The sequence below is a fragment of the Sipha flava genome, unplaced genomic scaffold, assembly GCF_003268045.1.
Source record: "Sipha flava isolate LNK unplaced genomic scaffold, YSA_version1 220_pilon_pilon, whole genome shotgun sequence".
NCBI lineage: Eukaryota > Metazoa > Arthropoda > Insecta > Hemiptera > Aphididae > Sipha > Sipha flava.
This window is the reverse complement of record NW_020272849.1, coordinates 1-14,392: the sequence shown is the minus strand read 5'-3', so window position 1 is coordinate 14,392 and position 14,392 is coordinate 1. Positions and strand designations below refer to the sequence as shown.

The 14,392-nt window shown below is 25.7% G+C and overlaps 1 protein-coding gene and 1 pseudogene across 1 annotated transcript; one reads left to right on the top strand and one right to left on the bottom strand.

Moving 5' to 3' along the window:
- Positions 1–2,661: 2,661 nt before the first annotated feature.
- On the top strand, positions 2,662–3,693 carry LOC112683122 (annotated as a pseudogene).
- A 2,875-nt stretch (positions 3,694–6,568) lies between these two features.
- LOC112683137 lies at positions 6,569–13,593 on the bottom strand (the record flags this gene model as incomplete). Its single annotated transcript, XM_025554037.1, is given in 5 exon segments — positions 6,569–6,903; positions 10,477–10,542; positions 10,616–10,729; positions 12,122–12,264; positions 13,468–13,593. Coding segments are annotated over 5 exon segments (629 nt in total), but the record flags the coding sequence as incomplete, so codon positions are not given.
- Positions 13,594–14,392: the final 799 nt, after the last annotated feature.

Sequence of the window (14,392 nt, the reverse complement as noted above, 5' to 3'; positions counted from 1 at the left end):
ACATGAACACTTAACCCGAGTGGGGCTGGGGACACGTGTCTCCAGCCCCACCTATACAAAAATGGATTTTTCGGCGGGGATTTCGGGGCAGGAATTTCGAAAGTGGTCGCAGGAATTCGCAGGAATAGAGCACTAAATTTTGGCACAGAAAAAAGTGCGAAAAATTAAATGGGTGGGTTGGGGACATGTACGTAGAAAAAAATAAGCTTATTACCCAACTCAGGTTGAATTATAACCAATTGAAAAAAAAATATTGAGAAAATGCAATAAGGTGTCATCCACGTAAGTGAATAAACCAAATGACGCAAATAATAAGCAGCGAACGCAGGGGGTCGGGCATATTTACAAGTTATATTATATTTCCTGCGTGTAGAACTGTGGAATATGACCGCTCGAAACAACTAAAGTAATAAACCGCATTAATTGAATTGTCATTTAATTACCTACTATAAAATATATTAATTAGGTAAGTATGCAATACAAATATTATTTAAGTGCTAAGACGTAATTTGTTATCATTTGAATCATTTTTATTAACAAAATTCATTCTTCAATATGTGATGTACAACTAAGCAAGGTTGGGCAAGTTAATGATTTTTTTTAACTCGTTATGTTAAGTTATTTTAAAATAATAAAGTTAAGTTAAATTAAAAGTTACTTATATTTTTTCGTTAACTCGTTAAGTTAAAAGTTAATTTCGAAAAAAATAACTTAACTTAATTTAAAGTTAAGTTACTTTTTTACTTAATTTAAAGTTGAAATTTTCTAATTTGCAAAAATAAAAAATTACTCACATAATATTATTTTCAATTTTTTAATTTATTGAAAAATTAGATTATTCCTCTTAAATCTATTATTATCAATTGGGTAAAACTGGAGTTGCAACTTTTAATATATGATAACATTTAAAATAATGGTACTTCCAGGTGTTTGCTACACAAAATTGAATAATAGATGCTAAGACTAGTTCAGGTATTATACTGGTACAAAAAAATTTCTATTAGTATGGTTTTTTGACCAACTGATGTTAAATTAGTACAATACCTACTGGCTTTAGATAACGTATTTTTCTCAATTGTAGGTATAGTTTACATGATATCTGCATTTATATAATATTACAAAGATTAATTATTTAAAATTCCAATATCCAAAATAATAATATTTAGGTATTTATACTTACTTAATAGTGTTTTAGGGATTGCCTGTAGGCTGTAATTCATAATTTATTGCAATAATAACTCAACTTCAATTTAAAAATAAATATTATGCACCTACTCTTAATTTAAAAACCAACATAAAAAGCTTAGAAATAAAATAAAATAAATTAACATCTAAACATTATTAAGTGTAGAGTACTTTGAACATATATAATTATATATAGATTAAGATAGTAATCGAACACAGTTATTAAAGTAATAGTGGTATCCTGAAAGTATCAAACTAAGAATAATAGTTATTAAAAATTACTCTACCTATGTAAAATATTATATTCAATTCTTTTTCTTATACACCTAGTTGCTTTATTAACTTAATATTTGAAATAAATAATTATTAAATTTTAGGCGTATAGGTAAATATTAATTTTTATTAAAATGATTAAAAGTACACGAACTAAGAGAAGGAAAATTAAAAATGAACTGGATATACTCCAGGAAATTGGTGTATCCAGAATATTAGATGAAGAAAATACATATGTATTAGGATATCAGGAAATTGAGACTCATCCTGTCTCTTCATCAATAAATTTTTCACAAGATTCTTTAAACCTAATCCCTCAAAATATTCCAATAAATTCCAATATGATCGAAATATTGTCTATATATATATATATATATATATATATATATATATATATATATATATATATATTTATTTTATTTATTATTTGTATATAAATATAATTTAATATTGTACTCCAATATTGAATTGTAATTTTCATCTTTCTTTAAAAACATTTCCAGATGCTGATATAATATTGCGTGTTTCACAATATTCACAATAAATTTTATAAATATGTGCTTAACTTTTAAACTCACTAGGTACCGATATATTTTTTTGATGAGAAACATCTGAAATAATGTGATAGCTGATGAGTAATGTGACTACTGGCAACTTATTTATAAATTCATTTATATTTTGTAAAATTTCTTCAGGTGTTTCAATGACTATTGGTCTCTTACCTCTTAAATCAATATTTATAAATTATAATAACTATAAACTAATATAGTGTTAATTGTTAATTTATATAAATTAATTTTTATTTCTATTTAGTACAATTAATAATACAAAAGGTATTCCATAAAAAATAAAACAAAAAGCATTATATTTTTACTGAAATAAAACAAAATTTTTATTTTTCACTCAAGTTATATATTTCATGACATTTTCATGAAATATTTCATGAAAATAAATTTCATGAAATTTTACAACCCTATTTATAATAAATTATTGTTTAATTTTAAAGGCCACAAGGTCGAAGGTATCATAACTAAAAATAGTAAACCAAACACAAATAATTTTTAACCCAAATTGACATCTACTGCAGGTACTAACAGTTTCAATTTATATAAAAAAATAATTAATTAAATAAATACATTTCTTACATTTTAATTAGATTTTCAAAGTTTGGTGTTAAGTTCACTAATACATTTAAAACATGAAATGAACAGTTTGATTTATACTGCTCATTCAAATTATGAAAATATTTTAAAACTGATGATTGATAAATCTTCTTTAATCTCTTCATTTAATGATGAAATTGACATATATTTATTATTTTCCATAACAAATGATAATGAACTAAGAGCATTGGAAAATAAAATAAAAGACATAGAATTTAGGCGAATATAGGTAATTATTTAATATTAATAATGATAATTTTTACATAAATATATTGTTGTATTATTCATACTATAATATTATATATACTTATATAAGTTCATAGAATTTCATTGTTAATGGGTAATAAAGATCTCGGAAATAGTGTCCGACGTATTATGATGAGGTTGTTCAGTGATCAGTTTCTTGTCAACTATTCCCTATATGGATTAAAAAATAAAATATCTTTTGCCAATTTATCCTGTTATCGCTTAGTCATAGGTAAAGTAGATATTTTTTATATTATACACTTTATATTTCATTAAAAGTATAGTCATAGTCTTTATACACATCTGTGTCCTATATTTTTTTTAAATACATTTCTGCTCTATATTTTGTAATAATATTATATTTAATATAAAATGGTAAGTCAATATTTACTATAGCTATAGATAATAAATGGTATATTTGGGTCATAATTTCAATAAAAAATTAAATCAATCTAAATGAATTGATATTAAACAGGACGATTTGTCTATGATTCATATTAACAATTTGATTTACTTAGGTTAGACATAAAAAATCATTAAATGTTCATTGAACAAAATATATATGAACGCAAAAGTTATAGTGCATTAAAGATTATTTAGAAGCTCATGATTAGTTTATTAAATTTATAAATTGTTCATGTAATTTGACACGAGTACACTTTAAATAGTATAGTATAAGTATCAATATTGATTATATAACTTCTATGTTTCAGATGCTTTAAGAATCTATGGGAAGTATAAAATGTGTACCGAAAAAGAAATAGATACACCATTGGCAATTAGGTTATCTCATGCCTCTTTCAGGGGAAAAAAGAAAAAAGAAGAAAATTAATATGTTATTTAACAATGTTATGATTATGTATTACAATATGTTATGATTATATATTATTATGTATTTATTTGATAGTTTCATTAATTTCATTTTTTTATACTAAAAAGTCTTAGCAAAAAAAAAAAAAAAATAATAAATAAATAAATAAAAGTGTATATTGCTTATGTCTATCAAAAAAAAAAAAATGTATTTTGCTAATAAGTTTTAGCAATAAAATAATAAAAAGTATATATTGCTATCTAAATTGAAAGTGTTATAAATGTATCATGATAAATTATATTCATTTTTTTTTTTTCATTAACTAACATGCATATTATTTATTTATCTTAACTCCTAACAATATAAATTTAATAAAAAGTTATAATTTTAAATTATACAACAACTTTTTTTCGATATTATTAAAAAAACTTAACAAGAATTTGAGGTACCTTCCATCTAATGTTCTGAAGTGTGGTCTGCACAATACTATTAAACATGGCAATGTTGTATGCAGTATATACAGTGAACCCTATCCTTTAACAGATATCTTCAAATGAAGAAGGTTTTTTGGGGTACAGTGGCAAATTATTTTCTTATTTTATTATATTATTATTATATTATTCAGAGGTTTCATTGTATATTTAATAAATATACTTTTTTAAACAAACATTGATAACATAATGAATAAATATATTCCAGAAAGTTTTTAAAATAATATTGTAAATTAAATATTGTAATAGTTTAATATCAAGGTTTTCATAATATTTTAGAGTACTAATAATATTGTATAATCGATATATTAACATTAAATTAAATTAAAACAAAATTATTGATTTTAACATTGTTCAAACATTATTTTTGTGGCCAAAAAATGTTTTGAAAATGTTAAATTAACATTTAATATTTTTTTTGGAATTAAATGGAAACGTTATAGTAATTTCAATATTAATTTATTAATATTTTATTGTTATTTTTTATTTAAATGTTCTTTTACTGTCTGGGTTGGTTCATTCAATGATTATTCAATATTGGGCAAATATAAAAAAAAACTTTTAATCAATCAAAAACTAATGTTGAATATTTATTTAATTTTCACAATATTAGAAAATAAATATTTGTGTATTATTTATTGAATACTTGATTGTTACTTAGGATTGTGCTTCTCAACGTGAAACTCACGTTGTCTTGTAGCTTATAAAATATTCATTGAGTATTGAGTATTGAGTGTTATGACAATACAATCAGTACATTTTAATAAAATATAAAAAAAATAGCAATAATACCTATAATTCATAAATATAGAATGATTAGTACAATTTATAATGCAAGACGTGAGTTGTAAACATGTTTTTATTAACAACACAGTCGCGTTATTGGAATATTACCATGGATCAACCCAAAAAAGATTTTAACCTCTACAATAAATATAATAATAACAAAAATAGCTAATTTATGAATGTAGATACAATGCCTATATTGGCGATATACAACTTATTAATGTTTTGGTCGACGGAGGGTGGATAAAAACATGCCACTGGAAAAATAACATTATTATCATAATAATAGCATTATTATTATAAATAATGCATAACGTGCCCGCTAGAGATTATCACTTTCTACCGCCAATGGTCTAATTATTTTTTCTAAATAATCATTATCAATTTTTATTTTTCAAAAATAACTTTTGAAGAATTATACAAATATTTCAAATATTTGGTTTTTGAACAGAAAAAGATGCTTGATAGTTCGGTTCAATTTATTTTCATGCCGAGTTCGAATTTTGAACCGAACTGAACATCAAGGGTTCGGTTTGATTCGGTTCAAAATTCGAACAGTTCAACCCATCACTAATTAAATTGATTTAATTTAAGCAGATTGTTGAGACCACCCAGTAACGACTAACGACTTAGTCAGTAGTAAATGATAAGAAAATAAGTCGGTTTAACTACTAACTATTGATTAATAAAACAACTAATGAATAATAAACCAGCTAACGAATAATAAACCAACGATCGCAGCGCTTCTCAACGTATGGTACGCGGAAAGCTTATAAGGTGTTACGCAAAGAAAATTTTCAATTATTAAATAAATTGGAATGAATTAATATTAAATACATATATACTTACATAAATTTGTATTCATGTATTTATTATTAACTGTTCAACGAAATTCGGTAGAAAGAGTGACTCATACGCTTGCGCGTGCACACGGTTTTTTATTTCTGTTCATATTTAGATTTCTATATTTTACGAGTGTGAATTTTACGATGTGTTACATTTTATTATTTTACAATTACATTAATAATATTTCGTATTTGTTAGCATACGGCATAATATATTACATATCGTTCGATTTCTACGTGTTACATTTTTATTATTTTAACTGGTAATATGTGACATATTGCAATACTAATCATCTATAGGTAGTCTTTTTTCGGGGTCATGATCTCTAAAACTAAATGTGAGTCAAGACTTTTGTCAATACCAATGTAAATACATGACATGAACTGGCATTCACAGATTGTATAAACTATAAATAAATGTGTTTTTTTCTGTGATATCGATGGTGTTTAATTAAAAGTGGGTAGGTATACCACAAAATATCGATAAATGAGTTTTTGGTATCAACATATTCACAAAAAATAGGGTATTTTGTTACAGTTTAAAATGTATATAATAGAATTTATAGAACTTTGTAAATTTTTCATTGTAAAATTAATTCTCATCAAAGAACTAACTTGAAATAATTTCCTATCAGAAATATCCCTAGCCGTAATAATCAAATTAAATCTTTCGGTCGAAATCGTGTATAGAAATACAGAAAAAAAAATACATCACCACGATAATACCAATTTATTCTTTATTTTACTCAGAAACAAAAAAAAAATTAAGTAAAAATTTGTCATATTGATTTGATACAACACGAACCGTTAAGAAATATTTCTGTATATTTTGATAAATATTATTTCAATGACATAAATAAATATATAAAGTGCGTTCATGATGATGAAAATTTAAAACATAATTAAAAATGATAAGGCTTGGTTTATATCAGTGTCGAACTTTTGACGTCAAATTTTGCGCATGGTTGCATTTCCCCTCCACGGTAACCTGCCACAATGTTTTTCACTCCGATAAAAGCACCACATCCACATTCATTCTGTATGTCATCAAGCTCAAAATATGCGATACTACATCCGGCATTTTGTTTACGCACAAAAACGCCCTGGAAAAAATTAAGAAAAATAAATTATTCTATAGATTCATATAACTAATCAATAAAAACACGAGGTGAAAGTATGCTATATTTTATTTAAATATAAATAAAAAGAATAAAAATTTATTTATTTATCAATAAACGTATTACAAGCAAGGCTGTGCACCCGAATAATTTTTTTGGGTTTCGGGTTTCGGGTGTTGCATATATTCGTGTTCAAACACCGCAATACAACATTTAAACAAACGTTTGGTTGTTAATAACCGTTTAGTTAATACGGGTGTTAAGTAGTCAAGGAAAAATATTATTTTTCATTGGTGGAGGGTGGTAAGCCCCCCTACACTAATGAAATATTTATATATTTTGTTACCTGCCTATGTGATAAAATATAAATTTCTTATACAACTATGCAACAGTTTTTAGACCAAACTATCATTATGTTAATTTCAAGCAATGGTGTAACTACGATTTATTTTCAGGGAAGAGGGGGTTATTTTATATGTGTATAAAACTTATAAATTATAATATCTATTAAAATTAAAATACTAACACTATGTCCTACTCTTAGTTATTGTGGGCATATCGTATGTGACAAAAAACAAACTATTTTGTATTCTGCATTTGTGTTTGTGGCATAGGTGGGAATTGGGGGGGGTCTTGAAGGGACTAAGCCCCCCAGAAATATAAAGTACAGGTCTTAGCCTCTTTAGTTCTAAAAATTGTTAAGAGACTAAAAATACAATAATTATTATAATTGTAAAATGCATTTTTTAATAACTGAATTAAAAAAAAATATTCTGTGATAAAAATTAAATCAAATTCGTAAAATTTTACTAACTTCTTTTCATGACTTGGAACGATCACAATTAATGTAATATTAATAATGTATAATAAAACCTGTACAGGTTGTTTTATTTAATTAATTAATAATATCTGTTTAGAACACCTACGCCAAAAATGTTTAATATAAGGCACTTAATTGTTTTTTTGTTTAAATTGTTGATTAAAAATGTCAAATTGTCAAACTTCGTAAATTGCCTTGTTGAAACAAATAATTGCGCACAGTGGTATTCTTAGGTATAATAAGCAAATAATGCTCAGCCTCTTCACAAATTTCACCAAATTTCCGCTTATGGTTTGTGGTGCATGCACAGTGTGCACTAAAATGCACTAGCTAGGATATAAAATAATAATTTGTACTTATGAATGATACGATGAAATTATTACATCAACAAAAATTTACAATTCACGACATCACGACATAGACATGTGTACTACACGCCATACACTGACAAATAAAATCGAATAACGCGAACAACAATTTAGGTAATCATACGTGAGACATCAGTTCTATTTCAGACTTACAGTATTACAATAAATAAACTCGGTGATTCGTAGAATACCTATTACCACAGAATGAAACAGAATGGACACTGATAACAAATTACATGGGCAGCATAGGACAATAATGAAATCAGTCAGTCATTTTATTTGAGGTACAGTAGGAAGTTAGTAACATTTTATTCCATCATGAAACGGTAGTAATATTCATTATAAGCTACTGCGCATTTTCAAATGTTACTAATAGTAGTATTATTTTTCAAGGTATTAGGTGCAATAAGAGTTTGAGATTTGGGGGGCTTATAAGTCTTATACTATGGTATGACCATGGATCAACCCCCAACCTTCTATCATTATCAAAAAAATATAAATTGTATTTTTGTAAATGTATTACAATTGTATTTGTAAATTTACTACAACAATGATTTGCATTTTATAGTATTATATCGATATAAACGTTTTTAATATACTAAAAGAATTTATATAAATATCTGTATAATACTATTTAATCATCGATGAATCTATTTTATACATTTTTTTTTTTTTAAACACTTCCCATTCTGAAATCCTGGACATGGGCCTGTATTATGGTAGACATACTATCTAAAAAGTGATCCACAAGTAAAAACTTCTTGGTACCCAGTTGGTCACCTTGTTTCACATTGTTTGGTAGATCACATATTGAACAATTACCATAGTTGAAATTAAAATTAATAACGAATATCAGTTATCACTGATTATAATCTGATAACAAAAGTACCTCAATTAAAATAGCCGCTGATTTCGTTGCCGCCGTGTTGTGTCTACCCCATGCTATTACCTATTAAATTATAATAATACGACGTATCCGCTTGGGATGATTTTAAAAATAGTATCCCAGTTGTTCACACTTGAATATTCAACATAATATACCATTGATGCACAACTGTAAATATGATGTATTGCTATATTCTTTATTTAGATACATTTAGATTAATTAACAATTTTGTATATTATTTGTGAAACTATACTTGTGAATAACAATTTTACTATTGAACAACAAATGACGAACTGAAATAATCACAAAAATACATACAAAATGATATATCACATAAAGATTGTAAAATAAAACATTATTCGGGTTTCGGTTAATTCGGGTGTTTAAAAAAAAAAAATCATTTGGGTTATATGGGTTTTGGGTGTTTGATTATTTAAGGGTTTTTAGGGGTGTTACAGGATTCGGATTAATTCGGATGCAAAGCCCTGATTATAAGAAAACATTAACATAATTTTAAAAAATAAAATAACAGGTACAAATTCCTATGCAATATAAAATATACGTTTTCAATGCTATGCCAAATTTATATATAAAAAAAGAAAAAATTGCCTCCCCTTCCCATTAAGTAAAGATGGGGAATAGCGTAATTATACTCAAATAATATTGTGTTACAAAATTAGATGGATAGTCAAGTTAATGATATTTTTTAACTCAGTTAAGTCAAGTGAATTGAGTTTATGTTCAATAAAGTTAACAATTAAGTTAATTCATATGAGAATTACATCAATTAACTTAAAAATGAACTTATAGTTAACTTAGCGTTATTTCAATTAATAATCTAAGTTAATTACAATAAAGAAATAATTGCACTAAGCACTGATATACGTAATGCATATATATTAGCAATTTACAACGCAGTTGCCACTAGTAAGTTTCGTCTGTATCAGTAAATAAATAAACCTTGAGCATTCAAATGTATTTAATTTATTTTCTTTAACAGTTATCTACATTGTACCATTGAAAAGGAATTTGCGACAAACATAGACTTCGTCACAAAACGTACTGAATGATTTTTTTCTAAGACAGCTCACTACAGACAGAAGTATACCAAGACATATCGGCTCCTGCATTCAAATGGCAATGCAATTTTTTTTTCATCAAACACTTCTTAATATAATTTTTCATGAATATTTAGTGCCAATTAAAATGTAAACAATTTGGTTCAGATTTACTGATGCTGTTTAACAAACCCATGCATTTGAAAATATAGTCTAATTAAATTTAAAAAAAAAAAAAATTTAAAAAAAAATTATGTTTATTGAAAAAAAGGTGCTTATTTAATTACAAAAAAAAAAAAAAATTATGTTTATTAAATATTTAATAGTATTTATTCAGTATTTATATAGTTTATTCAAGTGAAATTCCAATTTCCATACTTAGTTTTTAAAAATATTTTTGCATAACTAATAAACATTACTATTTACCTTCGAAAAAAAATTCTTTGTATTTTCAATACACCACGTGGAGCAATTATATTGATTTGTACACACCTAGAACATGAGTAATATCGAGTTTTAAAAAAAAGTGCCCAAATATGTAATGATGCATGATAATGATCATTACATGATGATACGATTTCATTTTTGGGACATCTTTTTCATAGGGACCGAATTGAAGAACGTATACGAGTTTTTTCTTATCTATTTGTGTTTCTGAAAGGATTTCACTGATTTCTTCCTGTGAATAATAACATGTTTACAGGAAGTCAGCGAAACATTAATCTGCAAAGATTTTGCTATTGAGTTTTACTTGAATACTCTGTTAATTAGAAACATATCGTGATAAGAAATCATGTAAGATATAGGATCATTGGCGCAACTAAGAAGGGACTTAGAGGGGCTTAGCCCCCTCAAATATATTATAGCTCCTCTAATTTTTTTTTATTATTTAAAATTTAATGATAATTTAAGCATGGGATAGTGAGATGCATTCTAAATAATATAAGTACCTATATGACGCAGAGAATTATTCAAAAGTAAATTGTATAAATATAAAATATTATTATTATAGTTTATTTTGTAATTCATACAATTCTACATAATTAATAATAATATTGTTATCTAATAAATGTGACGGATGATGATGGAATACTACGGTGGTATTATGTCATATTTTATGTAAAATATACTACATAGAAGTAGGTACATGATTTTTGATAATATAGCATGGTAATAATATTTTATGATTGTTATTATTTCAGTTAATAATTATTGTTCTGTGGCTACGGTAATTGGGGGTATGGGGGCAAAGCTCCCCATTGCTCATATTGATTAAATTTATTTGTAGGGCTTCAGCCCCCAATAATTTAGACCTAGTTACGCCAATGTACAAGATTCGGATGTATATATAAATAGATGGTTGATAATGATGGATAATTATTATTCAATAATTATTATTCCAAAGATGTCATGAAACTTTTTTTTCTTCCATCTAAAACAATACATCAAGTAAAATAATCTTATATTAAATGTATGAGGTGTTAAAATTAAAAGTCATAAAAACTCCTAATTATATAAATGCTGCAAATATACATTATTTGTTTTTCAAGTATGTATGAACAACTGTGTACTTTAAATTTTAAAGATTTTCAATATGATTTGTCCAGATATAATTATAATGTTATCAATTTTATACGAAAAAAAGTGTAGAAAACATAACAATTTCATAGATCTTTAATGTTTTATTATTTTTTTTAGTTAGGTATGTTGAACAAAATTAATTTTCTTCGAAAACCTAGTCTAATCTATTATAATTATACTTGATATTTTTTGTTTAATTTTTCTTCTCTTTTTATAAATGTTTTAACAACTGATAAAAACTAAAATAAAGACATGCCAGATGTAGCATCTCAAAAAGTGAATTATCAGAGCCAGTACAATCATATAAACAGAAATGAAATAAAAATAAAAATGAATCAAAAGATATACACAATAACAATTGAATCTAAAAACCACAATTTTGTTTTATCAAAATCCTATTTGTTAATAAAAAAACAAAAATTGCTTTTATGGTTTAAAATATTTTAAATTATTATTAAATGTATTTAAATATTGAGTTAATAATTGTTACCAGTCCCAAATAATAATTTGTGCCGTGTTCGGTTTTTCCAACGGGGACTACGCCGTTGAATACGTCAGGTAAACATGGATTTATTCTCCTTGATTCAACGTAGTAAAAATCAACAATGGAATTCAACTCAGCAAAGTTATATGCTAAAATAAAAAGTTTTATGGATTTTTTTGTAAATTATCAATCCTAAATGTTAAACAAAACAACTCCAAATGATATACTGGATGATGATTATTTCTTATTTTAAATTAATTTATTTTATTACATTTTTAACGCTTACCAGGTCAAATAATACATTGTAAATTGTAATGATATGCACCTAAGCATTCATATTGTTTTAAAAAAATTGAATGTACAATTAAATAATTATAATTATAATAATCAATACACATTAAATATAAGAATAGGTCATAAGTACTAAAGATAAAATATGACACACACACACACACGTAAACACATACACGCGCACACACACAGGGGACATTAAATATAAGGAGCAACATTTTAAAACACAAAGGAGATGCGTTCTTCTTATTCTTTTGTATAGACGGTCAAAGGCGAGCGTAAAAGAATACGCAGATCGTCTAATCTGATAATATAAATAAAATAAATTGTAAAACATTCTATAAAAGTTTAAAATAAGTGTATTAATGAGTGTATAAGTAATTTAAATAAAATTAATATAAGTGAGTTAAAAAAGAAAGTTATTGTAATTTTAAAATATAAATTGGTCACCTTATTCCACACTTGAAGAGTCAATTACGGTTGTCAAGAGGCAGACCGACACAATCATCGGAGAGGTAATATTAAAAATCTGTGGTGACGTAAACAACGCACCGCGAATCGTTTAAGTTGTTTACAATATTGTCAGTGGATAAGGGGAAATCCCATGTTCTAGAATATGCGATGATTATCTCGTTAAGGTAATTTCGAGAATGTTCTAGACAATCGACGCCGATATATATATACCGGCTGGTCAGACGTTCATTCAGTCAGTCCGTGAGTACAATCCGCAACACACTGTGAATAACACTCCGCGATATAAATCATTACAAAATAATTAATTTACATTTATTAATAATAAACAATATAATACATAATTGACTTATAACTTTCATATATTTTGTCTAGATAAAAAATCAAATTCGTTTTCATTAAAAGAATTATTGTGAAACTTGTACAATAAAGTGAAAGCACATTTTCCAGATACATTTGTTCCAATTAAGAGGATTCTTGTTTTTGTGCTACACACAAAACTTATTTCACGGAATGTTTTTCAATTATATAATCGTAGTGTAACTCATATTTCCATAAAAGAAGCATTGTATAAAAACATTAATTTTTACCACATGTGTTCTTTATAAGTATTCCATAAGGTGGTATCCCAAGTCCGATTATTAAATTCGAATCGCCTTTCAACTGGCTTATATAACATGGAAGATTTGGTCCAACATTAGGGTTGAATTGTAGAATGGTCTATAGAAAAAGGAATCATTTATGTTAAACGTGCAGCGTTAAGTTTGTCTATGTGTGCATATATATGACCTTTACCAAGAATGAATAATTAAATATAATAACGATACTTATAACGTTTTGAGTGTCACATTAAACGGACAAACATGTAAACCTATTGCCCATCCACAACTAATAACTTTTACCACGGAAATAAATATATATATAATCAATATATTACCATTTTTTTTTTTTTATAAAAGATTATTAATATTTAGTATTTTGTGAACAAAATATTAATATTTTTTTATAAAACATACTTTGATTTATTTTTCTATGACTATCGTTATACCAAAACTATTTAATATGTACATAATGAATGATGCATTTATAGAAAAATGATTTTTTTTTTTTTTCATTAAAGTACTTAACATTTCAAAAGGATAATGAATATAGTTTTTAAGTTATCAAAAAGTATACAAACAATTTTGATTGATATCATACTAATATATGTATAATAGAAAAATATAATTGAATATAATATAAAAGTTAAGTAAATTAATTAATATTCATTATTTGATTTGTAAATTAAGTTTTTTTTTTTTTTTATTTTTTATTTTAAAATATATAAAATTTACAATCTGTATAAAAAGAAAAAATACAATAAGCAAATATGTTAACAATATATGACGGACAAGAAACAAAGATTTGGGAACCTATCCAGTGATAGGACCCATGACGTGACTGCTAAACTAGCACATTTTCAGTCTAAAAGATCCCGACACCAACGACGTTTGAGCCGACGGGGGGGGGGGGGGG